This window comes from Corvus cornix, chromosome 2 (assembly GCF_000738735.6).
Source record: "Corvus cornix cornix isolate S_Up_H32 chromosome 2, ASM73873v5, whole genome shotgun sequence".
Lineage (NCBI taxonomy): Eukaryota > Metazoa > Chordata > Aves > Passeriformes > Corvidae > Corvus > Corvus cornix.
The window spans coordinates 87,823,281-87,842,379 of record NC_046333.1 but is presented as its reverse complement, the minus strand read 5'-3'; the positions used below and the strand labels follow the sequence as shown (position 1 = coordinate 87,842,379).

Sequence of the window (19,099 nt, the reverse complement as noted above, 5' to 3'; positions counted from 1 at the left end):
TAATGGTAATACACATTGTCTTTAGGGGGCCTTTTTTTTACTGCCTAGCCCACTGACACTATTAAAAAAGCTGTTAGTTAATGCTAATTAAAACTAACGAATAGCTTTGGCATGAAAAATTTCCGAAACATTTTTGGAGAGCTGCTGTCAAACAGCTGTAAATACTGGTATTTAATCACTGTATGGCTATGTCTGTGACTTCAAATATTAATAATAATAATCCTGCAACAGCTCGATTTCTGTAAAGTAAACACCAATTTAATTTACTATTTCTGAAGCAAGACTGTGCAAGCTGCAGTTAGCATGGAATATGGCTCTTCATTTATTTTTCCAGCTGCCATCAGCATTTCAGGAGTGGGTGATAGTCTTTCCTCTTTTTCACTTTTTTATCAAAAGACAAGTGGTTTGTTGTTTGAAGGTAGGATAGACCTACCTTCAAACTGACCTGTTATGATAGAGTGCTTTTTGAGGCAAATCATAGATAAAACTCATGTACAAGCCTTGCTATTTACCTAATCCTGCCGAGGCACACTCGGAACTTGATGGGTATCGGAAATGTAGAAGCAGCCACTGCTGGCAAAAGTACATTTATTTCCCTATACAGTTTTCTTTTCCTTCCTGACAATACCAAGTATATTTATTTTCTTAATAATCAATTTTCTTCCTTGCTCTGTCTACTCTCGCATAGGAATCAATCAAGTTCTACTTTCTTTTTATGAAACAGTACACAATTTAGAAAACAAATTATGTGGAGCAGCTCTTAGTTTAGAGACCATAAAACATAGCACTTGCTAATATTTCTTCTTCAATTTCTTTTTTACCGTTTCAACATGTCATCATCCAGAACTATGTTTGCTGTTAAAATCCTTTAAATGAACATGCTGGAGATAAAGCTCGATAATGTTTTGTCATTTTTTTTGTTGTTTCTCTTAAGGACAAAATAATTGTTATAAAAATGTACTTTGTGTGAACACTGTGCCTTCTAACTGAAATTTGAGGTGTTTCCCATGGGCCGTAACCGGAAAAAAGAAATCTGGAAAATAGCACAAACTATGCACCTGGGTGAACTACAGAAAGCCAGGGCAAGCTTGTGAGCATGGTGTTAGGTGTAGCTTTGTTGCTCCTGCTACCCAGATTATCTAAGGCACTTTCACATTCAAGAACCATTTGGGGCTCAGACATGGTGAAAAGAAGCAGTTTTTCTCTCAGTTTAGTGTCTGCAGAAAAGGTTGGAGCTGTCTATTACATCTGTATTATAGACTGCTCTAATCCCAAATTAACATACATTATCCAGAACTTCATTTGCAGGGCATGAATAGGTTTGCCTATCTAAGCCAAATATCTCAAATCACTTCTGCTTACAAAACCTGTCAGAAAAGACAGTGCTGAAGAGGACTTCAAGACGACTTTTGTTAGGCCCAGGGCCCCCCAGCCTTTGTGAGGAAGGCCTCCCCATCAGTTCTTCTTCCTCTTTGTTACCCTGTTGCTGAGCATCTCAGCTCGTTGCTACTGCCACTGAAAAATTAGCACTAGCACAGACATGGAGCCCACACTTGGCCTTCTGAAGTCTCATAGGTTACTTTCCCTATTGTACAACACTTTCTTATGGCTTATGGCTGTGCCTCACCAGTTCAGAACAGATAACACCCACACTTGTCCCCTAACTGAATGTTAGTAAGCTGGGGTTTCTTTCTGGAAAGAAGGTGATACATGCAAAGGATTACTGAAACAAACAGTAATTTATTTTGACAGTTCAGGATAATCTTAGTCATATTACCAGAACAGGACCCGTTTCCCCTTTTTATGAGGAGAAGAGCTTATTTTTGATCTTGTAAATTCAGGTTTAATGGCTTGTGCTTTTTAAAATATTTTTAAATTTTTATATCAGCGGTGAAATAGTTTGGAGTTTTAATATAGCTGTTGTTTGTCCTCTTAATGCCTTTTTTCATGTTTTTGAACACACTTTTCTGAATGGGAAGGGTACTTGTTAGGAAGAATATATAAATTTGCAATGGTTTAACCCCAGCCAGCAACCAAACACCACACAGCCACTCACTCATTCTCCCACCAATGGAATCAGGGAGAGAGAATCAGAATTGTAAAAGCTAGAAAACTCACAGGCTGAGATAAAGACAGTTAAATAAGGAAAGAAAAAGCCACACACAGAAGCAAAGCAAAACAAGGAATTAATTCTCTGCTTCCCATAGGCAGGCTGGTGTTGAGCCATCTCCAGGAGAGCAGGGTCCCATCACACGTAACAGTGACATGGGAAGACAAATGCCAATGCTCCAAATTTTCCTCCTTCTTCCCCCCACTTTGTATACTGAGCATGATGTCATACGGTCTGGAATATCCCTTTGGTCAGCTGGGGTCACGTCTCTGGTCTGTGTCTCCTCCCAGCCTCCCACAACTTCCTCACCACCGTGGCAGTACAAAAAGCAGAAAAGGCCTTTGTTCTGTGTAAGCCCTGCTCAGCAATAACCAAATGATCTCTATATGATCACCCCTGTGTTCAGCACAAATCCAAAACAGGGCCCTATATTAGACACTGTGAAGAAAATTACCTCAGCCAAAACCAGCACAGTATTCAAGGTGCTAATGAGAAAAAATAACTGTCTTATTGGCTTGGAAATGTAACCTGAAAAACTGTGTGGAGGATCTTGTTACCTGAATTGGATTCAGTTTCTCCTGTTCACCTTGTAATTAAATAAACCAAACATGTCTGTTTGGTTTGGAACAGCAGATTGCGTAGGAGCAAGTGTTTTGGTACTTTTTTAGAATAGATTCACTGGCCTAACAGAAAAGATTAGCTATGAAATTTTCTGTTTAACCAGAAAGAAGATTATTGTAAAACATATTTTAAAGTGATAAGGTATAGTAACAGTCAGCAAGAAAAGCTTCCTGACAGGTGAGATGACATAGATCGTATATTTAAAATCATACATTGATAGTTGAGATAAATCTGGCAAGCTATTCACAGGTGCAAGCGTATGATGCATGAGGAGAACCAGAAGGCTGGGGGAGTCGAGGAGGGGTTGGTCACATTGTTGCCTTGCTCTGCCAAAAGAGGATTATAAAGAATATAGAGCCAACTCTTCTTGGAGATGCAGAGCAAAAACATGGGGTGTTGGACACAAGTTATAGCTAGGGAAGTGCTCAAAAGATAATGGGGCAGGGGGGGGAAATAACATTTTGATTGTTTAAGCCTTTGTACACATCAGCAGAAAGGTGGAGTTATTTCCATCCTTGGAGAACCTCAAAACATGACAAGGACCCGAATACTCTCATCTAGCTTTGACGTGTGTTCTTTGAAAAAGAGTTTAAGTGACCGCTCAGGTTCCCTTACAACATAAATTATTTTGAGTCTACAATTCTACTTGTTGTAAAAGCAATATATCCCTTCATAAACTTTTGTCTGAAATGCTTGCAAAGCTATAAACATCTTTTAACTTCCGTTGTAAAACTATCTTTTGCTAGTGATACAGATGGAATAATGTGTACACCCCAGATCTGGAGGGGAAGGAAATGAAATGATGAACTAGTATACAAAAAGGAAATTCACTTGCACTGTGCTATGAATTTCTGGAAGTGCACATACGTTCCTGGTGTGAGTGTGATGCATCATCTGGTGAAGGTATTGGACTGAAAATAGATTTCCTGAACGGATGCTGCATTTGTTCAATTCTTTTAGCTTAGCATTTGATAGACAATAAACTGTGGCTGCATGGTGAGCTTTGGTGAATGTGCTATGAGAACACATCTTTAGTTTAACTAAAATATGAATTTTCATGTGAGCAAAATTTTAAAAACTTTACTGTTGATAAAAGTACCCTTCAGATCTATCCAGCCAAGTCCCAGTAGCTACTTTTTGGTAGAAAATTGCAAATGAGTTAAAAAAAAGAAAGCAAACCACATTTGAAACTGTTATTTATCCTTAGTTCTTAATCATACATGTATATGATAATTTCTTTGTTCTTACAAAATCTGTTGAATTTCACAAAATTCTATTGTCCTTGTTTGTGTACTTTCAGCCTTTCTCAAGGAAAATATCCTAATACTAGACAGTGGATCTGAGAATGTTTCAATCAATTTAAGATTAGAATTTTAAGGCTGCTACTAATAGACTTTGGGTTTTCCACCCAAATATACATGAAAATAGTACATGTGTATATTTTGCTTAGATGTAAACTTTTCTTTTTAAATATATATCCTTATTCAAGTGTACTACACTTTCCTTGCCAGTTCAAAAAGCAATAATTTTGCATCCAAATGGAAAGTCTCAAAGTTGAATTGCAAACCTATGATAAGGCAAACCTTGCAGCAATCCAAGAATATGCTGTGTATCAAAATACATGAAATGTTCATGGCAAGCCAGTAAACTGGAATACAGTCAATAGAGGCAATGCAGAGTAACAAAGTATCCCTTTAATGGTGATGGTAGCAGCTTTCAAATGTGCATGATTGGAATTTATAGGAAATCACTGAAAAGCTCGTGTATGCCATGAAGTCCTCAAGTTTTCTGTGCTGGTTCTCTTAATTATGCAGCACAAAAAACTTATGACAACTTACACAGTCACTCTCTTCACAGAAATGCTGAATATTCTGTGTATAAATTTCTCTAAAAAGCAGCAGAAAGGTGTTGCTGCAAGTATCTTCCACTTTTTTTGCTTATGAATAAAAACCCCAGTTTTAATGGTGAGGCCTCAGAAAAGAGGTGGTAATGGAAGTGCTGGCACACTCAGTCTCCCCAGCCCTGCAGGTGTTACAATAAAAGAAGCTTTAAGATCTTCAAGAACAGCACAAGGGCAAAACCTACAGATGTTTCCTTCAGTTGTTTGTAAAGGGGGAGTTTTGCTACAGTGCTATTGTTTCAGTTGACCCTTTTCTCTCGGGGTTTTATTCTGCTGTAGTTTATCATCCTCAGTTCTCAGAATAGCAGAATTCCCTGGGAGGTCACACCAAAATGAGGAGGAGGTGTCTTTGCTTAAGACCTTTCCATTCTGTCCTTCTGACAGAAGAGGAGAGTTAGACTTTTCAGGGCAAAGACCTCTATTTAAAAGATAATTATCAATAGATCAACCCGTACTGAGTGCAAGATTGAAATGGCATGAATTTAGTTATATTGTGAAGTGAGGAAGAGAAATTACCTGAAGTTTTGAAGTGTTTGCTTGTTTGCTGCACCAATGGAAAGCTTAATCTCCTTGCAAGGAAGAGCTCTCTTCCTTGAGGAAAAAGTTGAATGGCTGGTCTGGTGAGTGTTATCTCATTGTCTTAAAATACAGTCCTTGTATGTTGTGAAATGAGGAAGATGGCTTAGTAAACTGTGAAATACTGTGTAGCCAAAAAAATATCACTTAGTTATTTATGGTTAAGGTATTTTTTCATATTGCTGAGTAATTAAATGTTAGAAATACTATTTAACTGTGTTACGGTGCAAAATTCTGCAGCTTTAGCATGCTGACCTATTAAGGACTTTAGGAAGACAAAGCTGCACTGTCTGATTAATTCTTTTAGACACTGAATTTGGTTGCTTCTCTCAGTCAAATATTTGATCACCTTTCTTTCCAATTTAAAAGGTTACAGAATTTTCAGTTAGTCTTTTAGAGCTAATGTGTTTGAATTAAGGTGCAATAATTTAACAAATCTTCATCAAATAGTACTAAGAATTTATATCCCACATTCAAGCCTTCAAAGGTAGAGATAATAAAAAAATTACTGTAAGTTTACAGAAGGTCTATGAATGAAACCCCAAGTTGGGTTTTTTTCTTTCTCAAACTGCCTCTTTCTCTCGGGAAGATAGAGGGGAGATAATATATTAGAATCAGAACACTGTGTTGATTTTCATCATGATTCTATGTCTGTAAGTTTTTGATGAAGACTCTTGAAGTGGGTAACTCAGGGCAATTTTGATTCTGCAAATAATTTGGTAATAGAGCTGTAGCTCTTTTGTGGCGAAATGTAGAAAAGATGTACAATTTCATTGTTCTTTGCCTCACAAGGAAATCCATTAGCTTAACAAGAATAAATTTAATGTTTCTTTATTTTTAGTGTGACTTCCTAAGGAAATAATGCTTAAGTCATTGTACAACCTCTCTGCTTCTGTTTCCACTTGAGACTATTTGGAGAATGCAATCAAATGTAATGTAGGAGATGAGTTTTTGAAGATGCAAAGTTTCTCAAGATTAGTGAAAGTCAGTGACTAGGCAGGAAAAAACCCTAAAACTTTAAGCTGACATTCTCCTCTCACTGAGTAATTAAACTACAAGTTCAGTGTTTGTCCCATTTAGATGTGGGCTGGTCAGGCAATGAGTTTACATTCCCATAGGATCTGCTTACACATGGTGGGTAAAAAGTCTCTGGGGATTGTGGACAAACAACCAGAGATATTAGTGGGTGAGTGGGGGTGGGTGCCAGTGGAGTCAGAAGTTAGGTATGACTGCAATAAAAGGGGAAGAAGTTTAATGTTTTAAAAGTATTAAAAGTACACAGAACTCAAACTTCCAAAATTCTTCAGGGATCAAGCTTCACCATCTCTGCCTCTCAAAGAGGAATTTCTTCATATTGTCAAATTACATGCAAGGGAACTTAACTAGACTGATACTGGTGCTATTTTTACTGTAATTTTGATGAAATGTAGTACATAATTCTTAGTATCAAGGATGATTTAGAGAGCATGAGTTGAAAAGTTAAGTGTATACTGTGAATTGCCTCCTATAACTTGGCAATTCAGCAATTCTGCAGTGAAACTGAACTTCTTCAAATTTGTATATTTCTAGAATGGACTTACACTGCAGGATTTTTGGTCACTGCTTAATTGAATTTGTAAAGCTATTCCATCTGCCTTAAACTGTGCTTTGCAAGCACATTTTTTGTAACTTTTGCTTTAAAATTTGTCTTAGCAGCACAGCTATTGTTTTAATTGATGTAATATCATTTAGCTCGCTGTTTCAGGTGATTTTTGATGAAGCTGCTTGAATGCATTGGAAAATACTACATACTGCAAATTTTGATTTCTTTTCAATTCTAGATTCTTCTCATTGGTGTAACCACTTTCATTATGCTTTGTTTCAAATGCTTCTGTCAACACCTTCTCTGTTCTCACATCATGAGAATAAGCATTGGAAATGTCAAGCTTCTGAAGCCACATGTGCTCATTTCTGGCTACCTAAACATAAAGATCTTGCCACATTTTGACTTTTTACAAAATACAGCTGGTGACATCTGTAGTCATGATCCACACCTAAAACTTTCTAAAATGATGTACTGTGTCTGGCTAATTGCCTCTGTAAACTGCATAGTTTGGGTTGCAGTTGCAGATGTGTGCTGCCTGTAGTTGGGCTTGTGTCAAAAGCGGAAGTGAGTGTTCAGTGTTGCCCTGGGATTTTTGTTGAGTGTTTCATAAACACCCTAGTTATCTCATTCAGACTTTCACCATAGGGTTAAGTATTCTTTAATTATGAGCACACCTTTTGTCTTCTATGCAGGCTTTTATTGTTTTTTAATTGGAATTTAGTTCTTGTTTTTTGGTAGATTTTACTTATGTTCATTTAAGGTTGTTTTTGTGTTTGTGTGTTTTTTACCAGGTCATCTGAACAAGAATCACCAAAGTGAGTTTTCTTTACACTTTCTCCTATCTCTAGCTTTAAGATAAATAATGAAATACATAACTTAAACTTATTTTTCAAAGTAGTGGGTTTGTATGATTAAAAGACACAAATGTCTTTTAATGAAGATTGTAAAGATTTGTGAAAAAAAAGTAAGTTTTGGGGTCAGGATTTGGAAAGTTTTAAGTTCTAATAGGTTCCTCATCACTATTAACAAAAAAAGTTAGTTAGAAATTGTTGCAAAAGTTTAATGATGATAATCCACTGGTAATTTTTTATAGTGCCAGATGACATTGGCTGAAATATATAATTGTATTTTTCTGGTATTGTTAGATTTCTTTTCTACATTGAAAAATCATTATTTGCTGTAATTTTAACTTGTAAGTGAAATGTTTTTTTTAGAACTATGTTCTGAAAAACTTTTTAGAATGTATGTACATACATACACAGTGTTCCTCCTTGCTTAAGATTGACCTCATAGGAAACATAAAAAGTCTTGGAAGCTATCAGATAAAAACAGGATTTTGACAGTGTCATTATAGTTCCCTACTTCAAAGCATTCCGAAACTATTAACAGTGCGATTGAATAAGATGTCCCAAACACTGAAAAAATATTTTCTGTAGTAACTGAAAATTCTGCAAATATTTCATGAAACACCTCGCTGTCATTGCCAAGTACACATAGTATAACTGAAAGTCAGAAGTATTATGGCAAGAATTCATCTACTTGTTGGCATCTTTGAGGACATTTGTGTTTGTTCCAATCAGATTTTCACAGGCCGAGACATAAGTGTTCACAGTATTGAAGTTTGCTGCAGTGCAAGTCCTGTACGTTAAAAGCCTAAGCTACAGTCCTTGTGTTGTAGTATTACTTCTTCATTGACAGCTAGAAATGGCTGCTGGAAATGGTTCAAAAAAGCTCACTGGTATAGAAAAATACCAAAGCAGAAGTAAATGTTTGAATTTACAATTTTTAATGCCAGGGTTTACTGGGATGTACTTCTGCTGCTTTAATACTGTCAAAATTTGATGTTGCTATACCTGAGCTTTCCCCAAGGCAGATATTTTCACATTAAGTAGTATTTATAAGGATGGAGCAGTTAGTCTGTATGGCATCCATGAGTTTGGTCCACTTAAGGAAGGAGTTTGGTTGTATTAGAGATCTGCATGTCATCCTTTTCATAAGAGGGAATGTAGCTAAATGAATGTTTGTGAAGTCCTAGATCACCATCAGGCAACTTGGCCAATTCCCGCATTTGAGGTTTTTGGTTACTGACTTTTGTTATCATTGAATGTTAAAGTTCTTGAATGCCAGACCTGCACCCTAAGTTAATTCTGTGTCCTTTCATGTGGTTATAACTACCTCGATAACACAATACTTTAACTGTAGTTAAATCTTTCATTGTCACTTCATTTCTTGTTTCTCTGACAATTTACCATGGCTTTTCTGCAAACTGCCTTCTCCCACAGGGTAAGGTTGAGATGGCATCCATAAGAGGGAGGAATTAAAAAAAAAAAAAAAATGCTTTGCAGGAATGAGAAAGGAATCACAGCAAAAGATGTTTCATGGATAGAATTGGCAACTGAAGTGCATTTCCCTTGCTGCTCTCTCCATGTGTTACTGTGGATTCCTGTAGCACTGCAACAGTGCCTTTCACTGCTAACATCCAAATATTTTGCTTAAAATGGTTTTGCTATTCCAGAATTTTTGTCCATTCTTCCGGATGTCCACTGATCAAATAATAGGCTTAGATTAAACTCCAATCCTGTTTCCCTGCACTTCCACTATAAAGTGGTATTAAATCTTTTAACTCTTAAAATTTGCTCTTTTTAATTCTTAGTTTAAAAATCTGGATAACATACCTTAGTAATATTTATCCTTCTTCAATAAAGGAATGTATTGGGAAACAGTCCGACGCGGAGTTGTCTGACCCGTCTCTCACCTAAAGCCTTGGCTCAGTCTCCCAATGGCGTTGGCAGCATGTCTGGCCCTTACCCATTGGAAGGGGTGGATAAGCAGCTCTTAGAAACATATGACAACGTTGCAAAAAGTAGCTTGACGGAAGATTCCAGTCAGTACTACTGCGATAAGGTATGTTCAGTTGTGTGCTTTTAAAGTCGGAACTAGTAGTGAGTGTGACTTTGAGCTGTGGTTTAAGAATGCACAGAAGTGGTGGCTGTATTTCAAGATGGGCATATTTTAGGCAGTGATGAGATCAGATCTTGTGTTACTACTGGCATTTATCCAAGGCTGTGAGATACGGTATGATAAACAAGCTTGCCAACTGGATTGATTTCTGAAGTGTCCAGCATTCCACAAGCGTCAGGGAAAGTTCCTAGTGAAATAGAAATCCTTACATGATTAAATCTTGTTTCTTCCAAGGATAAAGATCAGCTAACTCAAGTTGCTATATGTCTGAATAGCAGACACAACTCTGCTTTATCCCATGCTGCATCTCTTAAGGATGACTAAACATCATCCTTTTAAGTTCTGACCTGGCTGGAGAGCAGCTGCTCCCTGCTAACCTTATGATAGTGGATCATTCTTCCCCAGCTTGCTCCAGAGGGGTTCTGGCTAAAAGTAGGCCCTTAAAATCAATTAAAACAACTAATTAAAATTAATTAGAAAAGTTATATCATTTTCAACATGTCCATTAGCTGCTGACGCATTTTAATTCTTCTACCATGTGGACCTGTTGCAAAAAACACACCTATTTAAAGGAGAAAAATGAGGGGAAAAAATAGTTACTTCACAGTTCTTAGAGTAGAATCAATTCTACTTGTGCTTCACCTAAGCTTTTAATGACAACAGGCTGAATCTTTAATAGCATTTATAAATTGGGAAGGAAAGCTAAGATGAGAGTAACAATGTTATGACACAGCAACCATAAAACATGTTTGCTGAGATGTATGTTGCTATTTTTACTGTTTAAAAGGCTACTACCATAGGTATATTCTACAACCATATCCACTTCCTATTTTAAAGGCGGATTTATATAGAGTATTTTTGTTCAGCACATCTAAATTTGGATGCACTGTTTTCTAATTTGCTGATACTTTATTTTAAAAATTTGAAGACTTGCTTTCTTTTTCTGTATATTGCAGAATGATCTAATTGAGGGAGATTTACTTTTGGTGCGTATCATACCAGATGAAGAAGGGAAGTTTGGATTTAATCTAAAGGTAAACCAGCTGTCTTTTAGTTATTTTTAAATGCTTTTATCTATAAAGTGTTTTAAGTTCATGTTTATTTTTATGTTTTAATATAATGATTTGGAGAAGACACTGTATTTTACAGGAATTTCTTATGGACTGAGAGTTTTTTGAAGTGGCAGCCTAATCCTTAAGTGTTAAAGCAAAACTTACAGAAATAAGCATCTAATAGTTCTCTGGTTTTCAGTTGCATATATTACGGGCATGGCATATATCCAAGGCACGCTGCCTATTTGGCTGCTGAAATATGAACTCAAAAGCCTAATTAAAGGCATAAGCTTTTGAAAAATTGGACCTCTGTATTATAAAACAATTTAAATAGTTTAATTTTATCCATTAGAAATCACAGTGGAAAGTTGAAAATTAATATATAAAGAAAATGAAAATTACTATTGATAATTGAGTATTGTAAATGTTTTAGATTCCCTCACTGAATTTCCATTTAAGCAGAGTATTGTAGATTAGCCATAATATCAAAATTAGAGCAGAGTTTGATCTTTTCCCCTTGGCTATTTATTGGTGGGGCAGCAATAGAATGTGATGCAAAGAAAGTAAGGAAGTACAGTTGTTTGGTACTTTGATCCTACCAGATTCCTTGCGCACTTGTCACAACATCTAAGAAGACTCTGCCTTGTAAGTTCAAGTGTTAAGGCTTGCTTCAAGCACAAGGTTACAATAAATGTTTCATTTTATCTGTTTATTGCCTATTAAAATGTATGGCCAGAAAAAGACACCCAATCTAGTTTACTGGAAATTGGTACACTTAAAGACACCACAACCCACCCCCTAATTCTCTATTTACTGATGAAAATTCAGTCCTACCAACCCTGTCTATGATGACGCAGCATAAAAAATTTATATAGAAAGAACAAGAAGTGATTACTCGTTTTAAATGCTGCTTATGCTTAATGATATATTTATGGTTGCTGTTTACTTGCCATTCCTCTAGGGTGGAGTAGATCAGAAAATGCCACTGGTGGTATCAAGAATAACTCCAGGATCACCTGTAAGTAAATTTTTGAGGCCTTTAATCCCTTCCACTGTTACTCCTTCCACCTCTCAAGGGTCTGTATACGTAGAAATTTGCACACCTATAACCAGTATGAGATAGCAGCAGAGCTATTCTCTTTAGGTATTGGTTTAACCAGTCGTTTTAACCAGAGATTAAAAGATCTGGAAGTGTTAGCCAAACAAGATACAAGTAGAAAGTATATTTGTGTTCTCCTGTCATCTCAAAAAGTGCATCCTGAACTGCAAAATTCTTGGTGAGGGGCAAGGACTGAGGATAAGGAACACCATTTACTGAAGAAGTAAATAATTTGGGTCCCTGCACCCTAGAAAAAATAGCTGGTTTGAGGGAGTTGTTGTAGGGATCCGCAAGATTAGGAGCACTGTGAAAAGGGAATTCCAGCAGAAATATAGGCTACTGAATTAAGTTTGTGAAGGTCAGGTTCTTCATGTTTGGTGAAGTAGTTCTTTGTGCAGAAGATAGTAGTAGACCTGTGAAACTCCTTGACAAAGGATGCTGTGGTTAAAACAATTTTGTATGTGGTCAGGAAAGGACAAATACTTGGGGGAGAAAACCTGTTGTTATTGACTATTCAAGCCACAGTAGTCTGAAGAAATCCTTAGGGCTAAAATTATTTATAGGATGGGAGAGTACTTGGTGGGAGAGAGGGAGCATAGAGAGGGAGCATATGTTTACTCTGTTCCTGTTTTGCCATATAGTTTTTGCTTATGGAAATACTTATAGACTAGGTGAAATGTTTATAAGAATCAGTAGAGTCATTTAATTCTTCCATTGAATTGTGAAATACTAATAGGAACATAAAATCTTTTTTAACTTTTTTCTAAATAATTAAGACATAGTTAAATCAGATTTTTTTCACTTGCCTTTTTCCGAACTATATTTCCTAACTCTCATAAAATAATTTCAGTGCAGACTTGTTAGGAAATATTACTGACTTAATCCTAAAAATACAGTCACTCTGAATCTTCTGACTCTTCTGAAATTTGATAAGCAGTCACAGGACTGATATCTAAATTTCGTTATGCAAATCAAGCTCAAACAAATTGCTTGATGTAGTGGTTTGGTCCAAAATACTCATTGCTGTTTACCTTCTGTGAGATAAGAATTAGGAAAAACGCAAAGCAGGTGCTAAACTTGAAAGAATATAAAGAAGTTTATTAACGGACCTAAAAGGAGAAAAAAAAAATCATACCACACCTTCAGAACTCTTCTCCTCCCCCCACCTTTCTCCCTTCTCTCACTGACAATGTAAAAAGACAACCCTTGAGATGTTCAGTCTGTTTATCACTTCCATAATAACCTTGTTCAGTCCATTTAGGAAGAGGAGTCTCTCTTGCCCATGCTATGAAAACATTATCACAACGAGACAGCCGCCCGGGGTTGGTTCTCTGCTTGCATGTGAGTCCCTTCCCCCGACTTGCAGCTTTTCCCACAACTGCTTTCGAGGGTCCACTCTTGAAGTTTTTTGGGGTACAATTTTAAGGTTGAGCCGTTCAGAAATAAAAGTTCTCTTCACCCATCTCTGGGAACATTTCATCTCTAAGAACAGAAGCCCTTCTCCTTCCCTGGGAGCAAAGGGTCTTCCTCATCTTCATCTTTAGGACTATCTCTGGGAGCATCTCTAGGAACTGAGGTTTTCTCCTTTCCCATTTGGAGCAAAAGTCCTCATCTGGTTCATCTCTCCCTGTTCAAACTTCTCATGAAATTACAGCTGCGTCAGCATCTGCCTATCTCAGCGCAGGTGCTTTTGCTCACAAGTACAAGTTGAACTCTCCACCCCCCATATCTTCATGAAATTACAACAGGTACTCTGATGCATCATAGCTTTACAACAGAATTTCAGCTTTAAGCATCTCCTCTTTCTCCTCCCTCAGGTTTTCAGCTCTTCATAGCACTAAAAGGGTTAATCTCACCTAGGCCTTGCAGCTGGAATGACGATTATCGCTGTTGGTCACCTGACCTCTGCTGGACAGCGGTGCCGATTTAGCTGAATCTTGGCTGCAGTGGAGAGGGGGAGCTGAGCTGCTCCGGCTGCACATAGCAGGGCTGGGGGGGGAGGGGGGGGGATGTTCCACAGGTGGAACAGGGCCCATCGGCTCCAGGATGGCCGTGGCCCAGCCTGGCCTGGCCCGAGCAGAGCCTGGGCCGGGCCCGCTGGCCCCCGCACGGGGCCCGCAGCCACCTGTCCCAGCGCCAGAAACGAGACAGAGAGGCTCTGCCTTGGAGTTTCCTATTCTTAAGTGTGGATCACAGAGGCGGTTACAATTTTAAGTGGCTCAAAGAATTGTCCATATTCAACCTGGCCAGCTGATAGGTTCTGTTAGGTCACAGAGGGAGCTGTAAGCACCCCTTTGCAGGAACATCACTTCCAGGACTATGCTTGCTAACCCATGACACTTGAGAAGTGATTTTTTGGTCACATTTATGATTTTTGGCCAGACTTACACAGTTCATAGTACTCCTTTATGAACTATAATAATTATTTGAATAAAAGTTTGCTACAAAATTATAATTATAACTTAAGTGTAGGAATTGAAAATAAAACAGTCCTTAAGACATTTCATGGTCAACCTAGCAAATATTTTAAGGGTGATTTGAGATTCTGAAATTATATAGGGCAAACAGGCTCATTCCCCAACCAGAGAATGAAAGATGTTTCTCCAGAAGCAGTTGTTTCCTTTGGCAGATTCAGATGGTCTTCTGGAAAGTATTGATCTGTATTTTTTTCTCTTGGATTGGAAAAGGACTGGACTTCTAACTTTAAACACTTAATTGAAGTGTCTCCCTTTGGTGTCATAGGCATGGACAAGAGTGACCAAGTAGCTCTCTAAGCTAGTACACCATGAAATGAGCAAGTTACCAGGATCACAGAAAAAATTTGAAATAATTTTCCAATATAACACTCAGTAGCAGTGTTAGGGAAATCGTGTCATGTTATAGCAAGAGGAAAAAAATATACTTATTTTTAGATAATAGCAGTATGAACATTGATTATGCTGCTTTCCATAAACGAAATTTCTCCATTTCTTTACTGTTTGATGAAATGTGGCTGATATTTCCAAGTTCAAATCTAACCATCTATGTAATGCATTTTTATATTATTTTAGCTCAGTTATTCCTTGCCTTCATTGCTACTATTTTAACTTGCTCTAGATTCACTCATTACCGTGTAAATTGTCTTCAGCGCTGCTATTTGGTAATACTATTTGCTCAGATTATTTCTCAGGTTTGTAGGTCACCTTTCTCCCACTTTCCTACAAAATGATGTGCATTTCTTGTATAGGAGGGGAAACAAATCTACTCCCCAAAATAAGGCAGTATTTTCCTTTACACATCCTAAAGTTCTTTTTAAAAACCCTCTCTAGTAAAGCTGCAATGTAGTATGCTGGGAAAATTGTAGGACAGACTAGCCAAAATTGTTGTGAGAGCACATTTTAGTGAAGGAATAACCATTTATTGCATCTGTTTGGTTTTGCTGTTTTGGTTTTTTTCTTAATTAAGAAGTCCTATACTGATTTTTTTTTTTTTACAAACAGTGAAAATGTCCTCAAGTGCTAAAGAGGTCATTATGGTTTTATTTAATAGAGCTTTTAATGAGAAAAAAAGCATGCATGCTTCTTGGAGCAATGGAAGGTGATTAGCATAAAATGACACATTGGGTGTATCAATAGGACAGGGAGGCTTTGACATAATTAATTGTCTGGAAAAGCTCAGTGTCTGAAAAATCTACAAATTATGTTTGCATAGGAGGAATTAATTCTCCTTTGAGATATATTTTATATAGTTAGGTGATTCAAATAAGAAAGCCGAGTCATTAACACATCACGTGATTTACAAAGTTTGTTTGAGCAAAGATATTAGTCTCCATCTGAAATAAATACTAATAGCAGCCGGCCAAGAAATCGAAAATATAGACAAATATAGGAGCTCGGAAACCATTCCAAGTTCTTGTTGACATTTTGACTCTCCTACACGGCCCTGATATGGTCTTTAAATCACCTATCTTTTCACATATTTATATTTCAGAGGGAATAACTTAATATTATTTGAGAGAGATTAAATTATACGATCATTCATAGTTATATTCTTCAGTCTTCCCTTTGTAAATTGTACAATATTATGGCAAGGGTGTTCTTAGGGAGCTGTGTATACCTAGTTAAATCAGTGCTGAAGAACATCATGGCTGTTCCTAATTCCCATTCTTTTTCTGTTTACATTTCTTATGAATCATTTTCAATCTTCCCTATCCTTCATTATTTTTTTTCCTTATTTCTATGGAAAAAGTTGGGAAAAACTATTTCTTCTTTAAATTTTTAGTCAGCTTTTCTGCATGAGATGTTTTCCTCCTGCATGCATCTTTCTTTTCTCTTGCTTCTTTCTCTTCTTCTTTGTCTGTTTTGTGGCACTAAGACAGGTCTTAAGTTTTCTTTCCTTTTACTTTGTTCTCTGACACAAATGACTCCCAATTTATTTTCTTCATATTCTTGCCTGATTTTTTTTTTAATTTTACATTTTACTTCTTGTTGATTTTTTTCATTATCATTTCTCCTTTCCACCTCTTATTTATTATTTGGTAATATCAATATGTTAGGAGCCATCAGTGCAAGGCATAATCAGGATTGGATCTAATTTTAATGTCTTGTTCACACTCAGGGTTTGGTGATAGTTGTTTGGTAGGGCTAATTATATTGAATGAATAAAGCTCAGGGAACCTGTGCTGGCTGTTAAGGAAATACAGGGAACACTTACGAAACAATAAAAGCAGTAAAGGTCTGTGTCTCATTCATACAATAAATAAATGAAGTTTATAGAAGTATATCACTCTTGTGTAGCTGAAGACTTCCTAGACAAAATAAAATTAGGATAGCAATGGAAATAAAATTGTTACATTACTTTACACTCAAAGGTTGTAGAATCCTGCACATTCCTATTAGAGAATCACAGAAGGTTGGAAGAGACCTGGACATCATCTCGTCCACCCCCCTCCGCTCAAGAGTCACCTAGAGTCAGTTGCCCAGGACCATATCCAAATGGCTTTTGAGTGCTCCAAGGTGGGAGATTCCACAGTATCTCCAGGCAGCCTGCTGGAGTGTTCAGTCACCATAGCAGCAGAACTGTTTCCTGATGTTCATATGGAGCCACCTGTGTTTCAGTTTGAGCCCTTGGCCTCTGATCCTGTCACTGGCACCACTGAGAGCTTGGCTTCATCTTCTCTGTGCCTTGCCCTCAAATATTTATGTACATTGCAAGATCCCCTTGAGCCTTTTCTTCTCTATGCTAAATACTCCCAGCTCTCTGAGCCTTCCTTCATGCAAGAGCTGCTCTAGTCCCTTAGTCATCTTTGTAGCATCATCATCATATCCTGGCCATAGCTTTAATTGCTTTGTGCTGGACATAGGACTAAGCATACTGAGGTGTGTGGCAGAAAAATAGCCAAACAAACCCTGGAGTCCAGCAGTTAATCTAAATATAAACAAGAATCTACAAAATAACAAAGATATGACATGTGTATGGATTTCTTTGAAATTTAAAAAGTGCATGCCTGGGGAATGTCATGTTACTTAAATCATGTTCATGAAAATCATATTTGGACTTCTTAGTATTCACTGCATAAAAATGAACTGAATTATTTTATATGCTCAAAACTCTTTTTTCAGAAATTCAGAGGTTGTTGAGGCTTGGAGTCTGAAATACAGATCTTTGAGAGCAATCTGATGATGGCTGTTTGATTAACGTGAATTCCTTTTATAGCTATCAATATGCTGTTCGAACTGTTCCTTATCGTCATGGAGAGCCTTTGAGGCATGCGAGCTTTAGAGCTGAATCCTTTGATAGATCTTCTGATACTGAATATGAAACTTTGTCAGGAGAACTGTGAAGACTTTGCTTACATGATGTACTTAATATCCTTATACGTTCCTGCTTGCACAGCTGGATGCGATGACATTAATGTGTTTCTTTGGTCTTGAAACAGGCTGATAAATGCATACCAAAGCTGAATGAAGGTGATCAGATAGTATTAATTAATGGCCGAGATATCTCAGAGCACACGCATGACCAGGTGGTCATGTTCATAAAAGCCAGCAGAGAATCTCACACAAGAGAGCTTGCACTTTTGGTCAGGAGGAAAGGTAACTGGGCTAATTTTATTCACTTCTAATATTTTTGAGACTGTTTCTCTTATGCTTGTGTTATACCCTCTTCTGTTTGCATAAACATGTTCTCGGTGCACTTGGAATAGGTCTGTGGAAAAAGTAGGTCTCACTAAATTCAAATTAGTAGTACACGTAGTTTAAACTATCTAGGTTCTTACCATTGCAACAAAGAATCTAGCAAGTTAGAATTTCTTCTTATCTTTTGGTCTAAATATCTATGAGAATAAATAGTCCCTTGAAAGAGTTTTTTTGGTGATGTGGGGTGTTGGGTTTTTTTTGTAAATAAAGGATAATTTTATGACCCCCCCCCCCCCCCCCCCCAATTGCAGGTTCACAAAAACTCATGGGCTGTTCCCCTGCACAATTATGAGACGAAACAAGTCAAATAAGCTGCTCCTCACCTTATTCTTACAGTAGACATTTTGTGACAGTACTGAGTTAAACCTTTGCTGGCTGCTTGCAGAACTGCTGCCTGTAAAGACGAGACAATATTTGAAATATGCAGGGTCTTAAGCCTGTAAGTTTAAAAATGGGGAACTCATCCAGCTTGGCTTTGTTTACTCCCTACTTAAAGACCTGTAGATCCCAAGAGCTTTCAGATGAGGTGAAACTCTTAATTTATTATTTGCTTTCCTTAAGAGGTACGGTAAGACATTAGCACCCACAATTACACGGAGTTTCTGATTACACGAAGTTATAAAAATCTGAAGGGTTTATGCATTACTGGGAAACAGGAGTGAATGAAACAGCCTAAGTGATATGTACTTCTGTAACACTGGCTTTATTTAAAACTTACTGTGTTTCTAGAAAAACAGATGGGCTCTTTATTTCATTTTCCACAGGCTTTATGCAGCATTTAGTTTTCCCTTAACTTTTCTAGTTGCCTTCCAACTTACGGATAAGAGAAATCTGCTTTTATCTAAAGATAACCTGTGGCCCTAAACCAGTCATTTTGTATAGGCATGAGTATGAACAGCTCCCCATTTTCTGAAGTTTGGCAGATATGAACTGTTCCCATCACTGCAGAGAATAACCACAGCTGGGCATGTTTGGTGATACAATACCTTTCACAGGGACAGAACTGCTATGCAGATTAC

The 19,099-nt window shown here is 37.3% G+C and overlaps 1 protein-coding gene across 4 annotated transcripts in view; it reads left to right on the top strand.

Annotated features, from left to right (window-relative positions):
* The window catches only part of PTPN3 (protein tyrosine phosphatase non-receptor type 3), a 165,033-nt gene that overhangs the window by 120,813 nt on the left and 25,121 nt on the right, over positions 1 to 19,099 (top strand). For all 4 annotated transcript variants that reach the window (XM_010393914.4, XM_010393913.4, XM_039568986.1 and 1 more), the window contains 5 exons: positions 7,584 to 7,607; positions 9,498 to 9,696; positions 10,710 to 10,787; positions 11,767 to 11,823; positions 17,822 to 17,978. In XM_010393914.4, the coding sequence (XP_010392216.2) occupies positions 7,584 to 7,607; positions 9,498 to 9,696; positions 10,710 to 10,787; positions 11,767 to 11,823; positions 17,822 to 17,978 (515 nt within the window). The remainder of the gene's footprint in view (positions 1 to 7,583; positions 7,608 to 9,497; positions 9,697 to 10,709; positions 10,788 to 11,766; positions 11,824 to 17,821; positions 17,979 to 19,099) is intronic.